At 39.7% G+C, this 26,414-nt stretch overlaps 1 protein-coding gene across 1 annotated transcript; it reads right to left on the bottom strand.

Moving 5' to 3' along the window:
• Positions 1–18,618: 18,618 nt before the first annotated feature.
• LOC143574498 (uncharacterized) lies at positions 18,619–20,459 on the bottom strand. Its single transcript, XM_077059124.1, has 2 exons — positions 19,954–20,459; positions 18,619–18,640 (listed from the first exon to the last, which is right to left on the bottom strand). Exons 1-2 carry the CDS (start codon positions 20,457–20,459, stop codon positions 18,619–18,621), a joined length of 528 nt encoding a protein of 175 aa, XP_076915239.1.
• Between the last annotated feature and the right edge of the window lie 5,955 nt (positions 20,460–26,414).

Raw genomic sequence — 26,414 nt, 5'->3', positions numbered from 1 at the left:
GAACTTTCCTTGTCACCGTAAACCGTACTACCATCCAAGGATTTTAACCTTATTATCCTACTCTTACATACTATCTGAGCTTCATACTCAGACAACCAATCCATTCCCAAAACCACATTGAACCCTCCTAAGGTCATAACATACAAGGTAACAGGGAACTCGTGTCCCTCTAATTCTATCTTATAGTTTTTAACCATCCTCGTTATTTTAACTGAAGCTTCACTAGCGGTTTCTACTATAAAAGTTTCAGACACTTGACAACATTTCATTTTTGCTAATTTACTAAATGGTGTAGCTACGAAACTCTTATTCGCACCCGAATCAAATAATACTGAAGCAGAAATACCGTTTACTAAAAACGTACGAGTTACAACATCCGGAATCTGTTTAGCCTGTTCCTGGGTCAGCATGTAGGCTCTAGTCCTTGGCCTAGCTTGATCGGTATCCTTCTTTCCACTACCTCCAGCTCCACCATCAGTACACTCCCTTGCCATATGACCCGTCTTACCACACTTGTAGAATGCGGGTTTCACATCACACTCAATAGCATAGTGCCCCACCTTCCCCACACTTATAACAAGCATTTGTCCCAAGACTACACTCTCCACCATGAGCCTTCCCACACTTGTGACAAACATCTGAACCAGCACTTTACTCGCACTCTCCACTGTGCACCTTACCACACGTCTTGCACGTCTTTCTCTCCCAAACCTTCTGCTTGTTGTCCTTAGAATTCCACAACTGGGTACCAGGTCGTTTAACATTGACCCACTTCTTATCTTTATTCTTTTCTTCCACCACAACATCGTCCGCAGCCAGATCCTCATAAACCATCTCTGCGAGTTCGACAGCAGAGTCAAAAGTAGCAGGTTTATTCGCCCTGACCAGCATGTGAACCTTTTATGGCGGTCCCCTCACGTAACACTTGATTCTCTTAGCCTCGGTGTTGACCATTTCGGGCACCAACCTAGACATTCGGTTGAACTCGGTGGTGTGCTCACGATGTGTCATCGTCCCAGCTTTCAAGTTCAGGAACTTGATCTCCGCCTTCTCAACCTCGGCGTCAGCACAGAATTTCTTCATAACCAGTTTTTTCAGATCCTCCCACCTCAGGGCCTTAATCTCATCCCGGGTCTTCCTCTGCTCCACACTTTCCCACCAATACATTGCCTCCTCCTCAAACGACTGGGTGGCATAACCGACAGCTTGGTCGGGACGGCACTCGCTGATCCGGATAATCTTATCCATGGCAGTTATCCATTGAAGAGTAGCGATTGCGTCTCCCGACCCAGTCAGTTTCGGCGGGTCACAGCTCTTGAAGGACTTATAGTTGCACCCACCTCTGCCTATTTTCCTACCATCAGCCTTCACAGACTAAACCTCACTCGAGGCCTCTCTTTCTTCTTCATCATCTCTCCTACCACCTCCTCCCGCTCCTTCAGCGGTTCTTTCACGGCCTCCTGCAGACCCCTCCGGATTCATGTTTTTCACAGCCGCGGCTACCGCTTGGACAATAGCTGCTTGGATTAAGGGATCTAGCTGAACCCCTTCATTGTTGTTAAGGTTTCCTCCAGCTGCACTTCCTTCTTCTTCGGTTTGGAAGCTGTTTCTACCGAAGGTCATTGGACGCGACGAGGCCTGCCATGGCGTCCGGTGCGGCCTCCTGCTCCAACAATTGCCCTAGATCCAGCCATCGTATTCTGGAAAGGAAAACACAAACGTCATCACTCAAGGAACTATTTAGTACAAGGATAGTAAGGCTAACAGGTAATAACAGTGCCAGTTGTGATTAGTTGATCACGTTACTTTCCGTGTCCTGTACACTTCCCTTTATGAGTCTATTTGTGCTGGTTCTATCCTAAACAGTTAATCAATCAAATAATCCTATCCCTAACGTTCACATATCATTTCTTTAACAATTAAGCTACCATTAACATACATATTCAACCATACGCTTTACCTTTACAGAGCTTGCTTGAGTGACACATGGCTATCTTGAACTGGCATCTTCTTTCTTTTCTTACTTTAATCTCATTCTCTATTCGAGTCTAAGCATATAGGATGCCTAAATATCTCAAACTTTACTCTGATACCAACTTGTAAGGCCCCGTTACCGGTACCCTACATTTGGTGTTGGATTTACTCATAAACACAGTTCTAAATATCAGAGTTAATTAAAACTTTATGCGGAATATAACTTCAACCATAACATATTACAAAACTGTCAAATCTTGCATAACAAACATTCAAATTTATTTAAACATAAAACATAGTCTTTTAAAACATCATGACGTTTTCTTGAGATGCCAGTATCTTCGATTCTATGCCATGTGTCTTCAGTCATGCGAGCTGCTTCAACCTATTTGCCTGCGTGCATACTAAAAGTCAGCTACGCTGAGTGAGTTCTAGTTAATCACATAACTTATTTTACATACACATATACGTGCCCGAAGGTACGCATTACATACTTAACCCGTCCTTCATTCATCATACACAATCATAATTAACCTTACGTTATAAAGAGCATTCGCCCTACATACCTCGGATATTATTAGGGTTCGGTACCCTCCATCCTCGGATATTATTAGGGTCTGGTACCCTTCATCCTCGGATATTATTAGGGTCCGGTACCCTTCATCCTCGGATATTATTAGGGTCCGGTACCCTCCATCCTCGGATATTATTAGGCACCGGTACCCTTTCTTCCATACCTCCTTAACATACTTTCTATATACATAATCGTAAGTTTCGCACATACATCATTCATTCTTCATCTTACAACATACATATAACATCAACCATTTCCTGACAATACATGCAATTCCGAAAATCGTTCATGTATCAACAAGAAATCATTCATACATTTCACATAATACATATATGGCATACACTTATCACTTAGGATAAGTGTATTAACTAATCACATCGAGTATGCACACAGCCCCGAAAACATAACAAGGAATGGGGCTTGAAACTCACCTGAAGTCGGTTACGTTCACCGTTAATTGTTATTCATTTCTTCAGTTGAGCGCGGCTAACTGTATAATAATTACACGTATCAATTATCTATCACTATCTATAACGTCTTTCTAGTCTACTTATGACCCACAACGAACAGGGGTCCGGGGGCAGCGCCCCTGGCAGTGGGGTCTAGGGGCGGCAGCCCCTAGCAGGGTCCAAGGGGCAGAGCCCCTGACTGGGGTTGAGCTGCCAAGTCAGCTTGGAAAACTTTTATTTCTATTAACAGTCGTATCACATTTTCCATTAACGTTTTGAATCGTTAATTAACTTGCTACTTAAAAGTTCAAGGGCTTCTTTGTAATTAAATCATTCTTCTTTAAGTCCAGGGACCATTCAGCAATTCTGTTAAACTTCTAGTTCGTTACTTATCCTTAACGAATTGACTTGTCATGACGAACTGGTTCTTGTTACGAATTGAGCACTCTAACGAATTGGGCCCTTAACGAATCAGTCCATAGCGAACCAGTCTATGTAACTAATTGGACCTTCCAATTCGTTATCTTTTAATTATAGCGAATCAAGGGTAATTCGCTATCTTTTCCCTTAACGAACTGAAGCTAGTTCGTTATATTCCCATAGACGAATCAGCTAGCGAATTACTTCTAATTCGTTAGCTACTCCTTAACGAACTAGGGTTAGGTCAGGGAATGTCAGAACATTCTCCGACATTCCTTAACCTCGTACCACTTTTCCGGCGCCGCCATTGCCGGAAAGTCGGGATTTCGCCGGAAAAACGAGTTTTAACTCGTTTTTCACCATTTTTTGCCCCGTTCGATCCAGATCTGAGCTAGGGTGATCCCTAAGCCCTTCTTAGGTTCGGTTTATACGGGATTCCATCCGGATCTCGTGACTTAAATGGTTTAGCGGTGTCGGCTCGTTGTTTCGTGACCATATCTAACGGGTTTAAGCTAAAACAACATCATACTATCATTACCTCGGGTCGGTGCTCGGTTTCCTTCTTGGTTTCGGTTTAGAGAAAAGGAAGAACTAGAGAGAAAGCTTAAGTGTGTGTTTTGGGTGGTGTAAGGAATATGTGTAAATGAATGATTAATTGGGTAATTAAAGCTTATATAATTATGGATCATGGGCTTAAGCCCATGGTCTTTCCTTCTTTCCCTTATAACCCAAGTCCATAACCCATATCCATTTAACCCAACACTAGCCCAACTCATATTCTAGTCATCTAAACCGATCACGACCCACAATAAAAATAGACGAACTTTATTTTATTATTATGATCAAAAGTAGGATGTTACACGTTATTGTGATATCAACGATTCAACAATATCACCTGCAAGATTACAAGGTTTTTTTTTTGCGAGGCTGTGTTCGGAGAAGAAGATTGAACTAATTTTGGATAAAGATTGGATTTGACTTGGAATTAAAATCAAATTCCACTTTATTTGGAAAGTTGTTTCAATTCAGTTGAGGCTTTCTTTGGTTTTCGGCTCCTTGTAGATCTCGGTCAAACAACTGGTCAACTAGTGAGTTCTCGGCTGACTTTCTTGGTTTTCGGCCACTAACCATCAATGTTCTAGGTCAAGAAGTCATCAACAAGTGAGTTCTCAGTCTGTTCCTATTCTCGGTCAAGACTTGGTCAATATTCAAGTTTTTGGTCAACAAATATACAACAACTTGAGTTCTCGGTAAAAGGGAATTTTCGGTCAAAATTTTAGTCGACAAGTGTGGTTCTCGGTCAAAGAATCAGTCAACCGACTGGGTTTTCGGTCAACTGTTCAGCGTGTTGGTTTCTGTTTGGGCCTGTTACACTTGAACTTGGATCATTTTATTGGGCTTAATCTCAATTGAACCAAAATACAATTTTTAATCTGTAACAAATTTGAAATGGCACAATTAACTAATGGCAGCAATTCAACCAACTCGTCACTTCACCAGTAACTTGACTCCATCATGGGCACTGCTACTCGTATACCACGTTTGTTATCTCACGAGGGTTTCAGTGAATGGAAATTCCGTTTCGAACATTATGCCAAAATGAAAGATTCAAAGATTTGGAGAAGTATCGTGAGGAGACCTCAAAGGATTACTTATCAAAGGGCGGGTTCAACTGAGGTTCTTGTGAAACCAGTTTCTCAATACGATGATGATGAATTTGCAAAATTTGAAGAAGATGAGAAAGCTTTATCAACTCTAACTATGGCACTTTCACCCGAGATTGCTCTCCAGTTTAGAGAGCTCCAATCAGCAAAGGAGTTGTGGGCCGCATTGATAGAAGTCTATGAGGGTAATGAGGACATGAAGAGAAATCGCCAGGATTTGTTGCGACAAAAGTTTAATATGTTTAATCATGTTCTGGGAGAGACATTGGAATCTCAACTTTAGAGGTTTATATCTCTAGTAATTGAAATGAGAACTGCTTGGATTTTTCTGCAAACCTCAGAAATTAACAACAAACTAGTGAACTCTCTGCCGAAAAATTGGGATATGAATGTTGCAGTTATCAAAAAGACCAAAGATCTCAATAGAATGAGCATGACTGAAATGATTGCCACCATTAAAGCATGCGATATGGATGATAAACAACGGGAAATAAATCATGCGAGTTCTTATAGTGCTGTTGGTTATAACGTTGCCTCTAATAGTGCCCTCATGTCTCAAGATAGCTTCTCACTGTTCAAATCTACTCAACAACCACCACAGGGAAACTTTCAGATGTTCTCGTCCACCCTCGGTCAATCATCATCGTCAAATTCACCTAATCCAGCTCCAGTATTTTTTACCAAATCTGGTCAGTATGCCAGTGATTCTGGCAAAACCTCTCCTAGTGTAAACTCCAACCAGATTCCCACTATACCTAAAGAAACTCAAGAAAATATTGCTCTAATGGAGGGATTCATGAATTGCTATCATGCATTTCTGGCCGGAGACTTGGTTCAACCAGTGGTTACTGCTGAACTTGATCAGATTCATCCCGATGGTGTTGAAGAAATGGACATCTCGTGGCAAATTGCCATGGCAGTTTTCCGTTCAAAGAAGTTTACCAAGAGAACGGGTAGAAATAACTGGAACATGCCTAATAACCAAAAGGTGGGTTTTAACAAAGAGACACTAAGATGTTACAACTGTCACAAGCCGGGTCATTTGCTCATGAATGTACTAATCAAACTAAGGAAGGAAATACTGAAAGGGCCTTGGTTCCAGTTGGAAATGCTCGGGCTGAAGCTGGAGGTAGTTCTGGAAATGGTGAAAGAGGTATGGTTGCTCAAACGTTCTCATGGGAAGGTCAGATGGCTGCGCTGAACATTGGGAATCAAACTGCAAATTTCGCAACAGTTGAGGAATCTGAAGAGGAGAACACTGCTGAGGAGAAGGTCAAGGAGCTCCAGTTTGCATACATGGTGTTCACTTCTCTGGATTCATCTGAGGTACGTTTTCAACCATGTTCTTTAAATTGTGGTGAGAAAATTGAGATGTATCAACTTCATAATGACAGTCTAATTAGAGATATGGAAAGAATAAAATCAGAGAGTTTTAAACTCAAGAAAAATGAAAAAGGTTTTTTTAGAGAAAATTGAATCTCTCAACAAAGACATTAAGAAACTTAAGTCTGATTTTAGTATTAAGAGTTGTCACTATCTTGATGCTAATCAAGAAATCGCTGAGTTGACTACTAAATTGAAAACCGCCAACTCTAAAATTCTAAATTTGACTAGCAAGTTTGAAAAGGCTGAACTTGATTTTAAGAAATTCGATGGTTCCAGAAAGTTTTCAACTCAATGATTGAGAATCAGTTGTGGTGGAAGGAAAATGAAGGTGAGGGGATAGGATTCAGTCAAGTTCCCCCACCATACAACCACACCTATGTTCCCACTCCTGTTACCAAAGAACATGAAGAAAAGATAAAGGATTTGAAGTACGGTAAACAAGATAAAGGTGAAGGGACTGGCTCTACTGGTGCCGGTAAATCCACTTCAAGTATGAATGATTCTAACGTGTCTACTTCATGTGCAGAAAAATTAATTGTGAAGGAGTGGACTGATGAGGATGATAACCCTTGTTTTGATTTTGATAATAATTTTATTTCTAATGTTTCTTTAGAACTTCCTGTATTGAATTCTGTTATTCCGACTGTTTGTGTGGGCTTTGTTTTAAAGAGCAAGGATACTTGTGTGATTGATTCGGTTGAAACCTTAAATTCTAATAATGTGATTTCTAATAAAAACAAAATTTCAAAAAATTCAAAAAAATCAGAAAAATATGTTGCACCTAAGTTTGTCAAGGAGGGATGCTCTAATGAGAAACAAGGTGATAAGTTCAAAAAGGAAAATGTGAATTCTCGCAAATCTAAACAGCCTGGTCCACACAACCATTCCAGACATGGAGCTGACCAGAGTGACTTTTTCATAAAACGTCAGACATGTTTTAACTGTGGCACTCCTGGTCATATTGCCAGAAACTGTCCACATCGTCCATACATTCCATACTATGGATTTTATCAAAGGAATATGCCATATGTGCCACATAATGCATATAGGCAAAGGTTTAGACATTACTCGGCTAGTTCCTTTGACGATGATTGGAATCGAAACAAATCTGGCAGGTTTCGTCCTCATCAGACCAAACCCAACATGATCAAAGGAAGGGTTAGTAAGAGTGTTTCAAGTTCAAAATCTAATCTAAACACTAACACTAGACCTAAACATGGGAAGAAGACGATTTCATCTAATCATTCTACGTCTAAAACACCGGAGATTTTGACAACCATTCGTACTTATAATTCCAAATCTTCAAGATATAAATGGTTGCCTAAGTCTCCGGCGAAAGCATCAAATCATTCTATTTTTGTTGATCAAAAGGATATGTCATGGCAGTCAGTATCGACCATAGATGAGTCAGGGTTGCTCAGTGTAAGCATGGACTGAGTACCAAAATCTAATTAATTCCGCGCTTCGTGCAGGGACAGCTATAGTGGAATATCATCAGACCTTGGTATGTTGATAGTGGATGTTCCAGGCACATGACAGGGGACACCACCCAGCTACACGACATTCATACTTTTAATGGTGGGTATGTATCCTTTGCGGGAGGAGAGAAAGGAAAAATCACTCAAAAGGGTACTGTAAGTAACGGTGTGTTGAAGTTTGAAAATGTTAATTTTGTTCCAGAATTGAAGCACAGTCTTTTAAGCGTGTCGCAAATTTGTGACAAAGATTTTTCAACTCATTTCACTAAAAAGGAGTGCTTAATTCTGAAACCTGGTATAATCATACTAGAAGAATGGATTCTTGTTCGATCGCAACGAAAAGATAATGCTTATGTGATCGACATGAACCAAAATGTTCTTGAAAAAATAACATGCGATTATGTGTTTTCAAAAGTGTCAGAACATAATGTGATGCTTTGGCATCTTCGGCTTGGTCATGCTATTATTAAAAATCTAAATTGTCTTGCTAAAAACAATTTAGTGCGTGGTTTACCAATCAAAGATTTTGTGACCGTTGAAAAATGTGTGGCTTGCGCGTTGGGAAAACATCATCGAAAATCTCACAAGCTTAAGTTAATTAATTCCATCTCATCAGTTTTCCAGTTACTTCATATGGACCTCTTTGGACCCGTCCATGTTCTAAGTTTGTCTCATAGTTCTTAATGTCTTGTAATTACTGATGACTACTCACGTTTTACCTAGGTATTTTTCTTGTCAAATAAAAGTGAAACTACAGATCTGATCAAGAAGTTTGTGGTATTAATGGAGAATCAACTGAATTTAAAGTTGAAAGGTATCCGGTGTGATAATGGTACGGAATTCAAGAATGCAGTTCTGAATCACTTTTGTTCAGAAAAGGGGCTACTTCGTCAGCTTAGCACTCCGAGGACACCGCAACAAAATTGTGTCACTGAAAGAAGAAATAGAACTTTAACTGAGGCAGCACGAACGATGTTATGCGACTCCGAACTGCCTCTGTATTTCTGGGCAGAAGCCATCAATACAGCGTGTTATGTTCAGAACAGGGTGATATTCAATAAGTCCAAGATGAAGACTCCATATGAGATTGTCTATGGTCATTAACCCACTGTCGCGCATTTCAGAGCTTTCGGGTGTCCATGCACATTACTAAATCTAGAAACCACTCCTAAATTTGGGGCCGCAGCGGATGAGTGTTACTTCGTTGGATATGGGAAAATACAACATATCAGGTCTACAACAAGTCAACTAAGCAGATTCTAGAGTCTTATGAAGTTTGTTGGCTAGAAGAAAATGAGACTGACGCCCGTGTCGGTCCCGATTGGTTATTCGACTAAAATGAGTTCTTCAAGCCGTTTAACGTGTTTCCGGTCATCATCACAGACTCTCAAGGTGGTTCCTCAGTGGAGATCACTCAAGACAGTTCTCACTCACTGTCCCATATTTCTCCGTCCCTGGATGATGAGGTTATTGAGATGACTAGTGCTTCGACCACAACCGATAATAAGCCCATCCAATCTTCAGAGACAAATCACTCACAACCAATCTCGTCTGAGAATACTGAAAATGTTGAGGGGGAGAGTTCCGTTCGTCAGATATTCGGGAGCACACTATTTCCCGACGCCATTCCAGATGAATACGTTGCTGGCACCTTGTACTCTCATAGTACAGCAATGTCTGGATGGAAAAATCCTCTTACTGATTCTGGGGAGAATGTAACTAATCTTCAACCTAACAGTGATGTTTCTGATCATTCGATTCCCTCAAGAATCCAAAAGAATCACCCGACTGAGAACATCATAGGCCCTATTGAAGCGGGTGTGTCCACCAGAAGTCAGACCGGACACATAAATAGCTGTATGTTCTCCTACTTCATTTCTAAGATTGAACCGAAGAATGTTGAGATGGCCCTTCAAGAACCTAGTTGGGTTGATGCTATGCATGAAGAACTGAATCAGTTTGATAAGTTGAAGGTATGGAGATTGGTTAAACTGCCGGAAGGAAAGAAAGCTCTTGATACAAGATGGGTATTCAGGAACAAGCAAGATGACACCGAGGTTATTTTTCGTAATAAGGCTCGACTGGTAGTTCGCCGGTTTCGCCAAGTAGAATGGTTAGATTACACAGAAGTCTATGCTCCAGTGGCTAGACTTGAGGCAATTAGAATTTTTCTCGCATATGCGTCGTATATGGGTTTCACAGTATATCAGATGGATGTTAAAACCGCGTTTTTGTACGGGGAGGTCAAAGAAGAAATTTATGTTGATCAGCCACCGGGTTTCGTTGACTCTAAGAAGCCAAATCATGTTTACAAGTTAGACAAGGCTCTGTACGGGTTACATCAGGCTCCACGGGCGTGGTATGCTGCACTGACCGCACACCTACTTGACCACGGCTACAAGCGGGGAACGATTGATCAAACTTTGTTCCGGAAAACTGTCTGAAAGGATTTGATTCTGGTCCAGATTTATGTTGATGACATCATCTTCGGTTCCACCAGTGCTGACTTGTGCAAAGAATTTGAAGGCGTTATGAAGAAAAGATTTGAGATGAACTCGTTGGGTGAAATGACAACATTTCTGGGGTTACAGGTTCGGCAAAGTTCAACGGGAATTCTGTTACATCAAGGAAAATATGTTGAAGATATGCTGGCTAAGTTTGAACTTCAAGATTCAAAGAGTGCTAACACTCCAATGGCAGAAAGACCACTATTGTCGTCTGATCCTGAAGGGAGTTCCGTAGATCAAACATACTATCGATCGATGATCGGGTCTCTGATGTATCTCACAGCCAGTCATCCCGACATAATGTTCGTTGTCTGCCAATGTGCTCGTTTTCAGGCTAATCCTAAACTCTCTCATTTAATTGCTGTTTAATGTATTTTTAGATATCTGAAGGAACAACCGAAGTTAGGTCTTTGGTATCCCAAACAATCAGAATTTGATCTTTATGCTTTTGCTAATAGCAATTATGGTGGAGATGACATTGACAGGAAATCCATGTCAGCTGGCTGCCAGTTTCTCGAAGATAGGCTCATTTCATGGCAGTGTAAGAAACAATAAACAGTGTCTACTTCGACAGCCGAAGCAGAGTATGTTGTTGCGTCCGCTTGCTGCTCTCAGGTTATCTGGATGCAAAATCAGTTGCTCGATTACGGTTTGGAATTTCTTGACACTCCTATTTTCTGTGATAGTGATGCTGCCATCGCTATTGTGAAAAACCCAGTCCAACATTCTAAAACCAAGCACATCGATATTAAAATACATTTTATTCGTGACTGTTTCGATCGAAAACTGATTCATCTTGAACAGGTCCACACTAGATAATAATGTGGCGGACCTATTTACAAAACCGGTCGGAACAGCAAAATTTAACGTGCTTGTGAATTTTCTTAAAATGCTACGTTTCGAGGATTGAGTCTTTTTGGAGTAAATTTCTACTTGTTTTATTTAATTTTTGCACAAATTTAGGGGGAGAAAAATCTAAAAGGCAAAAATAGTGTGTGTGCTTTGCTTTTATTTAAAAATCAAAAAGACAAAAATAGTTTGTGTGCGTTGTCTTAATTTAAAAAAATTTATAAAAAATTATTAACATTCATTTTTGCTTAAAATTATGTCGGTTGCTCAAGTTTGAAGGACATATACTTGTATATGGTTGGTTCGGTGTTCTATCTGTAGTTTCACAGGATAGCCATTTACCTGATGACTGAAAGCACCCGGGGCGATTATGATATGTTGTTTGTGTTTCGTGTTCTTTTACTTAAAATTATGTCGGTAACTCTGAGTTGGAAGGACATGTGTTTTCATGCATGTTTGGTCCGGTTAACCATGTGTGGTTACAATGGATAGCCATTAACCTGAAAGCTTAAAGTGACCGGGGTGACTGAATGCTTAACACGTGTGTTTTACTTAACTCTCCGGGAAGTGATATTACTATTCAGTTAATAGCTTTTTAGAAGCTCCAAAAATTTTTCAAATGGAAATTGATCCAACCTTTGGAAAGTGATAGATAAATTGTTTCTGTGTGCCTAACAGGTGAAGTTATTAGGCTTAAAAGGCTCTAGAACAGTCATTGATGTGTATGTTACTTTCCACGATGCGTAAAAGTTAAAGTGATATAAACTAAATTTGCTAAACTTAATGTGGAGAGTCATTTTAAAGACAGGTGCATGTCTCCAGATACATCTCTCCAAATGATAGGCAGAAAAGCAATTACCCAGTCATACACGAGCCCGTTAGTGTCTTGATCACCAAAAATATTGTAGAGTCAAGCTATTGCTACTACTATATTAAAAAAAATCGTGATTGAAGTAATTTATGTCTATTGAATTTATTTCTTTATCAAGGCTTCGAGGGTTCAAACTAGAACTACAGAGATGGGGGCACACAAGTAAGTCATGTCATGTCTCGAATGAAAGGCTTGTCAGTTTACTAGCACTAAGTCCAACGTTCAACCTTAATTCTAAGCCATACTTTGTATAAAAATTATTTTGATCAAGCACTAGGGGGTTGGAGTCAAATTGGGGTGATCTGGGGAAAGCCAAATACGCTTTGAAGAGATAGGAGGCATCACAGGTCCATGAGTGATGTCCATTTAAGCTTTATGCCTAACTGAACCTTAATCATATCACTGATGCGATGAAAGATCATGCTAAGTATGGGATACACGCTATCAACCTGTCTCTTAGATGTTATAATAATGCTGAACATGAATCCTTGTGACAACCTCTTAAACGATATGATTCCATGTTTGGATCTTTTCATAAAAGAGCAGCGGTTTTACGAAGAACTGAAATTTGATCCCGACGTTAAAATAAAGGGAGTTGTCTTACTTGTGTGTGAAAATTCTTTTGTGTTTTATTTGATTTTATCTTATTTTATTTTATTCTGTCCTGGCTAATTTTAATTCTTTTCGAAATTACTCTCCTTGAAACGTTTGTTTTTTTTTTTTTAAAAAGGGATTTGGATCTTTTCCTAATGGATTTTTAACCTGTTTGGGCTGGTTATTGATTTCTGGCTTATTGGAGCCCGTTAAGGAGTTTTCGGCCCTCTTGGCCCTGGTATAAATAATCTGTTCAAAGGGTATTTTCTCTCATAATTTTAACCCTTCAACCTTCCTAACCGAGATCCTTTCTCTCAATCATTTGTGATTTAATCTCTTCAATTAACCTCAGTTTTAAAAGTGTTCATCTTTGACTAAGCAGGTACTAGACACGAATGATATTTGGGACTCATGTTCTTATAGTGTGTTGGATAAGGCTACTGTAACTCGATTTGATAAATCAAAAGTGGATTCTTGACTATTTAGGATTTTCGGTGGAGATCTCAGTGTTGATTATGGGTTTTTGGTTGACTAATTGTAGATTATTTACAGGTTTAATGAAGGTTTTTGGGGGATCTCGGTAGGTTGAAGATGATGACACATGTTCCGAGGTGGAATCCAAAGGGGTTCTCTGCCCAGCTGGCAAGGAGTTCTCGGTTTGACTTATGTTGATCGAGAACTCCCATATATTATCATATATTGTTCTCGGTCACCCTTTGACAGAAAACCCCTATGTTCTCGGTCAACTGTAGTGACCAAGAACCCCTATTCTCGGTTGTTTTTCGTTAATTTCTGTTGACCGAGAACCCCCTTACTTGACCGAGACCCCCCCCCCCTTCCTGGCCCAAGTTCTCAATGCTTGCGCCCAGATTCTCATTGTGGTACACTATTGGGCCACTCCATCGTAACCTGGACTGCCACAGAAGTTCATTTGAGCCCACCATGTTTAATAATCCAAATGTTTCTTAATTCATAGATCAAATATCCATTACCACTATCTAACTTGTTAAGTTTGGTGCAGATATGACTGATCAAAATCCGTTAAAGTTCGTAGACACTCATAATATAGCTGGTCATCTGTATGATCCGCCACTGGCTCACAAGGAGTTCAAGTCGATGAACGTTGGACTGAATACTTGCAGGATCTCTCATGCTCTTCGTGAGAATCCTGTCATTTGCAAGAAGATGGTCACTAATTTCTGGAAGAATGCAAAGATCAACTCTCAAGGGGTAGATGGAGTTACTTTAATCGACTCCAAAATACAGATGTAGCCTGTTACTGTTACTGAAGCCATTATCAGAGAGGTACTTCTGTTTGGAGATCAACCTGACTACCCAACAGAGTATTCTACAGCCGAGGTTACTGAAGTAATTACTAGAATGGGGTATGAAGGCACTTATCCATCGGAAATCAAGAAGCTGTTTCACCCCTACTGGAGATATCTATTGCACACGTTCTTCACATGCATCTCCGGAAGAAAGGGGGGTTCAGATGAAATCAGTCATACTCAAATGTCTGTCGTTGCTGCTCTGATCAAGGGTTGGAATTACAACTATTCCAAATTTGTCTTCAATGAAATGATGAGCAATCTCAGGGCAAAGAAGAAGGAGATGTTTTTGATGTACCCAAGGTTTTTGCAGATGATCTTTGACTCTCATTACACTGATTTGGTTAAAACTGTTGAGACCTTGGATATGAAGACAATGGGACCCAAATCCTTTGGGTTAATGAAGCAGTCGAGAAAAGGAGCCAAAATAGTTTACAGGGGATTAAGACCCCTGGAAAAATTCGTTCATTTTGCTAAGACCGAAGCTGAGCCTATCATAGCTCAGGTTGCTGACGAACACGTGGTACCCGCTCAACCACGTGCTGCTACGTTTGAGATCTCCGATGATGAAGATGATGAAGAAGAGCTCCGTCAGCCAAGTACTCTTACTGATGATGAAAGATTAAAAGCCCTCGAAGTTGCTAAAGTCCTATTTCAGTCAACTGCTCGGAAGCCTCCTCCGACAGTTACTGAAGATGCTGAGGAAGACTATATTGAAGAGCCAACTGCTGATCCCATTCATCGTAAACGAAAGAGGGATTATTTGATATCAAGCGAGTTGGCAAGTGAAGTTGAAATAACCAAAGCCTCACCAACACCAACAATCACACCAGCACCAGAATCAACCTCCAGCCCTCAACAAATCACCGATCAACCAGAATCACATGTCCCAGAATCACAAACTGAACCAGTTGCACCTTCTACTGAGCCAACATTTATGGAGCTGCTGTCCAGTGACTTCGGTGATGATTTTGATTTTGAAATAGATATTCCACATTCCAATGCTGCAAATATTCCATCTGGGTCTTCAGGTCAATTTGATGAAGGTCAGTCTAGTTCAGATGTTTCCGAAAAGATTGCTCAAATCCTTGCTATGCAGGAAAGTTATCTTCAGAACAAAGGAAAATGAGTGGTTCTCGAGAATACTCCTGTGGATGTCCAAGCTCTACAAAGACAAGTTTTTGAACTTGAGCAGGATTCGGTAATCAAGGATGTTCGCATTCAGGAGCTTGAGGCCAGCAATTCAGATAAAGACTCCAAGATTAAGGAATTGCAGTCCGGAATGGGAGGTCTAACAGCTATGTAACTCGATCTCCAGCAAAAGCTATTTCAGAAATTTGGAGATGAGTTCAAAAGTAGTGAAGATATGGTGTATTAAACTCCCTCTACTGATCAAGACAAAGATTCTGATGCTCATCCAGATGATAACATTGGTGTCAGTCGACAAGAAGAATCAGATTCTCTGAAACGTTATCTGGATGCACCATCTATTACAAAAGAAAAGTCTGACAAAATTAAGAAGAAATTACTTGAGAAGGGAAAGAAGAAGCTGCTGGTAATGAAGAACTCAGATCAAAATGTTGTGTCTTCAGATCACCCAGAGAGATATGTTGTTACACTTTATAAGGGGTTCTCTGACAAATACGGTGACCGATCTGGAGTTTTATCCTGGGGTTTTGATGCAGATAAGAACATGTGGTGGGTCAAGAGAAAATCAGGAACAATGGAATACTATAAAAAGATGAAGGACTTTGGTTCTTGGACTAAAGTTGATTTGAGTGATCTAATAAATGCTTCGTTTTCAAATCCATCACACGACAAACGGGGCACAGATTTCTGGAACTTTCTCAAGCGTCAAGTTGATAAAGGATTTCCAAATATGCCAACTGCTGAGTCTTTCCTGAAGAAAGCCAAAGGAGTCTTGGATCCACGAACTGGGAAAACCATGGTGAATGTGATGTGGCTTCCCACTAAGAAAGCTACGTACATTCCTGTGCCAGGTGCCATTCCCGATGGTACGTTGGATAACATGAGATTCTGGTTCTTTGATCCCTTTACCGCCACAGCTGTTGTCAAGCTACAAAAGGGGAAAGGTCAATATCGCTTTGTTGACCCTAAGGATCTGTTGAAATTTCATGAGAAGGATATCAAGACACTCAGTACGCATCAGATTGTTGCTGACTGACTTTTTGAAACAGCCGCCAAAGAATACACAAGCATGGTGGCATCTATCATTAATAACAAATTTTGGGCTGGAGGGTTGAAGGATGCGGATCTTGATTACATGGAGGAAGAGTAAAGACAAAGCTACAAACCAAGGGGGAGATTGTTGGGCCTAGTTTTGTGGTTTGAGCTTGTTTATATTTAGTTGGGCTTGGATTTTGGGTGCACATGTAAACCGAGAACACTTATGTGATCTCGGTGGGCTAGTTGTTGTTTGGGCCGGCCTAGGTGTTTGGTTATCCTATATATAGTTTACATCTTGTATAGGGAAAAGGTTGTTCACTTCCAGTTTGTGTTTTGATTGTTTTTTAAGTGCTTAAGCACCTGACGTATTCAATATTATACGTGTGTTTTGAAGCAACCTTGTGTTATTTACTAGTTCTTATTTGTGTTCTTGAATCACCGAGTGTTGGTATTCCGCACCAATACTCGTCTGGTTGATATCATATTGTAGTGATCCAGATTCGGGACTTAGAATGATGTCCATTCAGTTTCCACGAAGTTTCATTGTTCGAATTCTCTAACTCAACCGCTCCATACAGGAATACTTCCTTCACCAAATACGGTCCCGTCCACTTGGATCTCAATTTACCTGCAAATAACTTCAAACGAGAATTAAATAACAATACTTTATCACCTTTCTTGAAGTCTTTTCCTCCCTTTAAACGTCGATCGTGTAACACTTTCGTCTTTTCCTTGATATCCAACGATCGAGAATATGCCGCATCACAAAGTTCCTATAACTCATGAATTTGAAAATACCTCTTCCTTGCGGCCTCAGTAAGATCAACATTTATCGTCTTCAACGACCAAAACGCCCGATGCTCTAACTCAACGGGAAGATGACATGCTTTATCGTAAACGAGCATAAATGTTGTAGTACCCAACGGTGTCTTGTACGTGGTTCTGAATGCCCATAGCGCGTCATCCAATTTCTCTGACCAATCTTTCCGACTTATTCCCACCGTCTTCTCCAGAATTCTCTTCACCCCTCTATTAGCATTTTCGACTTGACCATTCGTTTGAGGATGGTAAGCGGTAAAGGTGCGATGAGTAACTCCATAACGAGCTAATGCATTCTCCATGATGGAATTGAAAAAATGAGTAACTCAATCACTAATAATCGCCCGTGGAGTCCCAAACCGAGTGAACAACTTCTTTAATAACTTCACAACAACTCTAGCATCATTCGTGACCAATGCTTGGGCTTCAACCCACATGGAAACATAATCTATCGTCACTAAAATATACTTGTCACCACCGGAAACGGGAAACGGTCCCATAAAGTCGATGCCCCAAAAATAAAAATTTCAAGAGTTTGTATGGGGTTTTGAGGCATCTCGTTTTCGATGAAATATTTCCGGTGCGTTGACAAGCATCACACGTCTTAACAAATTCCACCACATCTTTCACAACCGACGGCCAATAAAAACCACAATCAAATACCTTCTGGGTCGTGGCATGGGCTCCATGATGACCTCCCGTTAGACCTTCGTGAACATGTCTCAAAATATCCAACCCTTCTTCTTTCGACACACATCTTCTAAAAATCCGGTCACCACCAATGTTGAAAAGAAAAGGATCATCCCAAACATACCGAGTAACATCCCGGAAAAACTTCTTCTTTTGTTGCGTGGTCATCCCTTTCAACAAAAGGCATGTAGATAAATAATTAGCAAAATCGGTGAACCATGACAAACCTTGCTTTTCGGGTGCAACAAAATCAATCGACTCATGCGGGAATCTATCACCAATCTCGTCCTCAGGAATCTCTTCCCTCTTTGGATCTTCTAAATGGAAAAGATGATCCGCCGAAACATTCTCAGCCCCCTTCTTGTCTTTAATTTCGATATCAAACTCGGAAAGTAAAAGAATCCACCGTATGAGACGGGCTTCACGTCTTTCTTGTGAAAAAGGAAACGCAAATCTGCATGATCGATAAAAGTGGTGGTCTTAGAAAGCACAAGATAGGATCGAAACTTGTCAAAAGCAAACACAACGGCTAAAAGTTCCTTTTCGGTGGTGGTGTAGTTCTCTTGGGCATCATCCAATGTCTTGCTTACATAATAAATAGGGTGAAAATGTTTCTCACACCTTTGCCCCAAAACCGCTCCAACCGCATAATCGCTCGTGTCACACATGAGCTCAAACGATAAATTCCAATCTGGTGACACGAGAATAGGAGCACTCGCGAGTTGCTCTTTGAAGAACTTGAACGCCTTCAAACATTCCTCATCGAACACAAAAGGGACATCTTTCTCTAATAATCGGGTCATCGGGCGGGTAATTTTGGAAAAGTCTTTAATAAACCGTTGGTAGAAACCTGCATGACCAAGAAAACTTCTTATAGCCTTAAAATATGTCGGTGGAGGAAGCCTACTAATCGTGTCAATCTTCGCCCGATCTACCTCTATACCATCTCTTGAAATTTTATGAACCAACACTATCCCTTCCGTCACCATAAAGTGACACTTTTCCCAATTCAACATCAACTTCGTCTCGATGCACCTCTTCAACATCCTCTCAAGATTACCCAAACAATGATCGAAAGAATTACCGTACACCGAAAATCATCCATAAAAACCTCCATGGGCGTTTCTATCATATCCTGAAAATTTTCAACCAGACAATGCCGAAAGATAGCCGGAGCATTACACAACCCAAACGGCATGCGACGATACGCATACGTGCCATACGGACATGTAAAATTCGTCTTCTCTTGGTCTTCCGTGCGATTGGAATCTGAAAATAACCTGAAAAACCATCAAGAAAACAATAAAATTGCTGACCTGCGAGACGCTCCAACATTTGATCAATGAACGGCAATGGGAAGTGGTCCTTTCGAGTAGCATCATTCAACCTCCGGTAGTCAATACACACACGCCAACCGGTAACCGTATGCGAAGGGATAAGTTCATTCTTTTCATTCATGACAACCATCATTCCCCCTTTCTTTGGAACAACTTGAGTCGGACTTACCATGGAGAGTCCGAAATCGGATAATTCATCCCGGCATCCATCAACTTAATCACCTCTTTCTTGAATACTTCTTGCATATTTGGGCTAAGACACCTTTGGGGTTGAACCACCGGTTTATACTCACCTTCCATCAAAATCCGGTGGGTAAAATAAGCGGGGCTAATACCTTGAATATCCGAAAGTCTTCATGCAATCGCCCCTTTATGCAACTTCAACACTTCAATCAACTTTGACTTCTCTTCCTCACTCAACTTAGAAGAAACAATAACGGGAAAATTTGAGCCCTCTTCAAGGTAAGAATACTCCAAATGTGATGGAAGAACCTTTAATTCCAACGCAACAAGTTTTTCTACCGCTTTTTCACAAATAACCTCACTAACCTCCATAATCTCCGCCAAGCAAGAAACGTCATCTACCACTTCTTCTTCACTATCCTCCACAATATCCGTCAACTCTTTTTCCTCATCCATCCCAACTAAATCGGCTCCACAAATATAATCAAGGCACGTATCCAAACCCGGAATAAAAGAATTAAGAAAATACACCGAATGGCATGGACCACTAAAATCATCATTATCACCCGGGTGCTTCATCGACTTAGCAACATCATAAGTAACATTCTCATCACCAACCCGAAGTGTGATTCTCCCATCATACACATCAATAAGAGCCTTCGCCGTTCTCAAAAATGTCCGACCAAGAATAATGGGGATCCTTTCGTCGGCCTCCATGTCAAGAACCACAAAATCTACTGGAAACACAAACTTATCTACTTTCACTAGCAAATTCTCAATAATACCTCGTGGATATTTAACCGAATGATCCGCCAATGACAACGACATACGAGTTGGTGTAAGCTTGCCCAACTCCAACTTCTCATACAATGAATATGGCATAAGATTTATACTAGCACCCAAATCCGCCAATGCTTGACTCATCATATCACATCCGAATGTACACGGGATTGTAAACACACCCGGATCCGATAAATTTTCCGGGACCCGATTCAACACTACCGCCGAACAATCTCCGCTAAGTGGAATAGATGAAACCTCTCCCAACTGATCTTTCCTCTTGAGCAAATATTTCAAAAATTTCGCATACTTTGGCATGTGTTGGAGAGCTTCAATAAATGGAAGATTAATCTTCAACTGTCGGAACATGTCCAAAAAATGCCCGTATTCCCTCGTGTACTTTTGATTCTTGAGACGAGCGGGATACGAAACATGGGCAATATCAATATTGGGTGGTGGCCGGAACTCAACCGGCTTTTTCTCAACTTATGGCTCAATAATTGGTGTTTTACCATGTGACTTACCCGGAGCCTCCATCTCAATCTCTTCATCAACCACTTCCTCTTCTTCAACTCCAACTCTTTGTTTAACAACCTAGGGACCCAAAACCCTTCCGCTGCAAGTAGTAATTGCTTTCAATTGACCGGCCGGATTCGGCTGAGTAGTACCAGAAAACTGTCTATGAGGTCTTCCATAGAGATGGAGAGCAATATCGCTCACGGAACTTTAGAGGTCAAGCAACGAAGATTGTTGATTCTTGAAGAGTAAATCGTGTTCAGCAAACTTTTTCTGTATAACTTGATCTCTCTCCAAGATTTGCTTCATCATATCTTCTAGACGTCCCATTCCACCATTCGAATTCTGCACATTATTTTGAACATTAGTACCATTGTTAGTATTATTATTATACTGACATTTTCCTTGATTATAAGAATTTTGAAAGCCGAATGGTGCGCCCGTGGGACGCCAGTTGGAGTTATTCTGATTTGAGTTCTTGTAGGTGTTCCAATTCTGATTGTTGTTGTTGTAATTGTTGGGAAACCTATTTTGACTAGCAAAAAATCGACCTGTTGATTCATCACCGGGCACTCCAACATGCCATGTCCACCCCTACAAAACTCACACTTGTCCACATTCGTCTTAAGTTCCTTCACCTCTCGATTTAATGAATTCAAAGCAGCAGACACAGTAGTATCCAGATTAACCTGATGTACACCTCGAGAAGATGAGGATGTACTGCTAACGGGAGTGGAATTCCCACGTTGTGGCCCTTTGGCGTAGTCCAATTGAGCGAAGCTTTAAAACATCTCGTTACATTCGGTGACATTTTTCCTTGCCATTAAATTACCTCCCGCAGCCGTGTCAAAACGAACTTCGGTTTCATAGGTTAGCCCATTGTAAAATTTCTCCACAAGAGCCCATGGCGTAAGACCATTCTGTGAGCAACTAGCAAGTAGGTTCTGAAAGCGTTCCCAAGCATGTCAATATTGTTCATCTGGCTCCATGTGAAACGAGTGAATCTGATCACGAAGGATAGCCGCTTTAGCAGGTGGGAAATATCTCTTTATAAACGCAGAACGTAGTGCTTCCCACGTACTGAACGTGCTAGGTGGCTGAGTGTCAAGCCAAAGAGCTGCTGTACCTGCAAGTGAAAACAGAAAAAGATGTAAGACAATAGCATCTTTAGTAGTACCATGTAAATTAAAAGTTTTCAAAACGCGGTAAAGCCGGTTAATGTGTGCTGGTGCATCTTCGTCATCACACCCATGAAACTAATTAGTTTGAACAATATTGTTCATGACGTACGACGGAATCTTCCACGAGTTGGGTTGTTGTTCTCGGGTATGACGATGCATGATTCGTTTCCGGTTAAGCCATCGAAACCTTGAGCAGCAACTGTTCTATCGTCGGCCATTTGAACTTCTGTTTGACTTCAAGGACTTTCTGGTGGTGAGCTGTGTGGTGACGATTTTGGTGAAGAAGTAGCTTATGACGGTTGTTTCTCTGCTGACAAGCTAGCCTCGGTCTTCAACGGAGAAAATTCCAGATTCTCCAGCGGTGGTCCTTGCGAACGAAGATGTGGCATATACCTGAAAAACGCAACAGACCAAGTAAGTAGGCTAAAAAATAATTAAAACTAAAACGAAAATAAACTAGAATTAACTTAGACTCCTACGACTCAAACAAAAATAAAGCAAATAGCACGTATGCAGCAAATAAGTCCAAGTAAAGCTAACAACGCAATCGCCAAGAGTCCCCAGCAACGGCGCAAAAAACTTGATGTGCTAAAAGTAGTCAAATAAAAATACGCTAAAACTAGACATTAAGTAATACTCTAGACCCTTAAACTTAACTTAAACTACTAACCGGCAAGTGTACCGATCGACTCTAGTATAGCTAAGTAAGTCCGCATATCGAACCCACGAGACTCTTTTAAATTACGAAACTAGCAAACAAGACTCAACTATAAGACACGACTATTTATTAATAATATTTGAGGGGGAAGTTTTTTAAACTAATTAATAAAACTCTAAATAAATAATTAACTATTAATTAAAACCTAATGATTATTCGCTAATGATTACTTAACTAAACTAATTAATAAACTAATACTTAAATAATTAACCCTAACCCTAATTAATTAAATAATAATAAAATATAATCATTACTTTGAAACTAATTAATTAAATAATATAAACTTAACTCTAATTTATTTAACTAATAAACTATTAAAACAATTAGATTAATTCAGATGATAAAAACAACTACCTAGGCTAAAATCCCCAAAGTTACGGTTATAAAATAAATTGAAAACTTAAGTTACGGAACTGGATCATGAAATAGACCCTTGACAGAAAACCCGAACAGGACCCTTGAACTTCAAGAAGACGCCTATGGATTTCTAACAAGTTTTATAACTCACCAGTTTTATGAATTAAACTTCCTTACGGTTATTTAATAATTTATGTCTAAGTATCATTATGACGAAATCCTACCTTACAGCGCATAAATCAAAGATAGTTAAGCAGACTCAGTTGACTTAGTTGTAACGATTCCGGCAAATTCAGGTATACCCTAGCCGGTATATACTATTTACGTGTCATTTAATATTGAATATATGAATTTATACGAGTATGTATGATTCACGGTACGAATTATACTCGATTATACAGTTAATCGTATTGGAGGTACGGTTAACCGATTGACGGTTATTGAAACCCGAATGAATCGGGGATTACATTATAGACGAAATATATAATGTTTAGTGATGTTTACGAAGTATTAAAGCTTCGGGATAAGTGAAATAAAGCACAGAAAAGAATTTCGATTTAATGGTACGTGGGTACGTTAAACGAAATCTTTTATAACAAACCAAGCAAGAGATGATCGATCAAGCCGAAAATGATGCACAATTATTAATAATATGATGTTTCAAGTAAATAAATGTCATGGTTTAAGTTTTTTTAAAGTTTTAAATCGGTTTTATATAAATTTTATTTTTAAGCCGAAAAACGACCGTTTTGACCTCGTTTTGAGCGGAATTAAACGTTTAACCGAAAAACGAACTGAACCAGATTATCCACAACATTATCCAGATTGCATAATCTGAATGTGTGGTTAGTATTGAAGGTGTGGGCCCCACCCCACACCCTTTAAACAAACCGATCGGACCAAGGGATTATCCCTTGGCCTTCATTTTCTTTTTTTAAACATTCAAACAATCTTCATCTTTTTCTCCCAAGTTCTTGAGCTAAAAACCCAAGTTTTATATCAAGAAAACGAGGTAAAAGACCGAGTTATATGCGTATTCATCTTCCTTTCTCGAGTAATTGCAAGAAGATGAGGTTCCAAATGAAAAATGGATGAAAACCCGAGATGAACCCGATTCTTGCGTGATCAAGTGATGTATACAAGTTATACAAGGGATCTTGGTCCAAGAAATGAGTTAAAAGGGTCAAAAATGAATTTTTACGGTTAAAATCTTTGTTTCTTTATCATAACCGAAACCATGAAAGAAATGGCTTGATTGTGGGTGTAACTTGCTTGGTGTGGTGTTGTTGTGCTTGTAGGTGTTGTATCTAGTTGCTAGCAAAGGCTAGAAAGCGAGATCCTCGCGGTTTAAAGCTAGAAACACAAGGTAGTTCGGTTTTTCGTATGATTTATATGATTTAAACAGATTGTGATAGACTTAGAGTTGGGTCATGAAATTTCACAGAGATGATCTACACATAAAAATATGAGATCTGTGAAAATTTGGTAATTTTTGGATAAAGGATGAATATTTGGTGAATTTAATGCTCGGTTTTGGCTAAAAATGATGACAAATAGTTAAACATCATGAAAAATTCTGGAAAATTCCAGATAAGCTTTTTATAACATATAAAAGTCACACACAAAATTTCAGATCCGTTGGAGAAGTCTAAGTAGGCTTTTCGGTAAAATGAGTTCTAGGGTTTTCTAGCTCGGTTTTGGTGAAAGTGGCATGAAAAATGAGATTTTGGTTCTGGAAAAATTACAGGGAACTATGTGGATGTCAGGGGTCATCCCAGAAAAATTTGGGATTTTTCTAAGGTCGTTTGGTATTTTCGATATATTTGGTGTTTAAATGACGTTTAAAAATAGATAAATAAATGTTAAATATAAAAATTAATTCTGGAAATATTTTTATAAAATTCCTTACTGTCAAAAAGTGATTTGTACAAAATTTCAAGATCCGAGACTAAACGGATAATTATTTGTGCTAAAAAGAACATAAAAACAAACTTTTAAAGCTTAAAACGCGTAAACCGGCAAAGTTCGCCTAAGCGAGCTGACGGGTGCATAAAAACCTTAAAAATGAACCATTTTCATGAAACTGAGTTAATCAAGTAAAAATAAATCATCCGAAAATAATTCGGATGATTTGGGTATTTTTATCCGAAATAACAGTTTCCGGCACCCTAAAGACGGAAACGGGTCCCGCGGCCAAACGGGGCGTCTAAACCGAGCTCTAAATTCACGGTTTTAACTAAAATATCAGTCAAACACTATTTTCGGGTCGTGTGTGACCAAACACATGTTTGAAACATAAAAACGGATAACCGCGCTAGGCACGCAAAACGGGGAAAACATAATAATAATAAATTTTGACGGATAAACTCTAAATGATATCACAATCTAAGTCCTGAGAAGTGTTTCGGGGTTAACATTGTCCCCGGACCATGTACGGTACTGGGTTAACAGTGTCCCCAGACGTACCGGTTAACACGAATTTAAGTTATATTAATAGAAATTGTATAGTAACGACTTAGGGATCGTATTACAGATCCGGACCGGTAGCCGTGCACAGTGTTACATATTTGCTCACGAAAAGGTGAGTTTCACGAGCCCCTTTTTACTGAACTGTTTTAAATATTTTCCCGGGGCGGAAAGCATGTTTCTATCAAAATGTTTAAGTACATGCTGATCGCATGGAAATGAATGTATTTATATAATGTTTATTGTACGGGAATCGTACGGTAATGTATTAAGATGGTAATTGTCTGAGTTGCTAACAGTGTAAGGCCCAAAACAGTGTTCTGGGTTAACAGTGTTCCCAGAGGTTATTAAATGGGTTTCTGGGTTAACTGTGTCCCCAGAGGTTATTAAATGTGTTTCTGGGTTAACAGTGTTCCCAGAGGTTATTGGATGTGTCTCTGGGTTAACAGAGGTTTCACTTGTAGGCTCAGCATAATTTCATCGCTAATATATGATTACTATAATGATTTGTCATGGTTTATTTAAATTAGTGAAACTCACCAACTATTCGTAGTTGACCCGTTTTCTTTACATGCTTTCTAGGTACACCCAAATTGGAATGAGTGATACGTGCTTGATGATGTGTGCTATTTTGTGGAAGCTTAGTGATCTTTATTTTGTGTTGAATATGTTAACGTATTATCGGTAAAACTTATGTGTTAACGCCTAGATGATAACGAAACTCGGAACAATGTATTGCGATGTAAATTAATGTAGTGGTGTTTTCTTTATAAGCAATGCAGTTGATATCAGATGCGTCTGTTGCATCCCGTTTACGTTTCCGCTGCGGTTACGGGGTGTTACAGAACTTGGTATCAGAGCCAGGTTATAAAGAATTAGGATGTCTTTAAAAAGATACCTAAAATATAACCAGTAGCTCAAGTATTATAGGATCTGAATATCAACTAATAATTTATAGTGACGAGATCTGGATGAACTTGGATGGACAAGTGAGTTATTATAGTCCGGAACATAATAACAGACTTGTCTGCACGTGGGAATTCAGGGGAAGTCACGGGGGACTTTAATAGGTAAAATTGGCAACAT

This window comes from Bidens hawaiensis, unplaced genomic scaffold, assembly GCF_021521415.1.
Source record: "Bidens hawaiensis isolate Kalapana, Puna unplaced genomic scaffold, B.hawaiensis_p1.1 tig00000142_1, whole genome shotgun sequence".
NCBI classification, from domain to species: domain Eukaryota; kingdom Viridiplantae; phylum Streptophyta; class Magnoliopsida; order Asterales; family Asteraceae; genus Bidens; species Bidens hawaiensis.
Note: the sequence above shows the minus strand (reverse complement) of the source record. Positions and strands in the feature narration are given on the sequence as shown.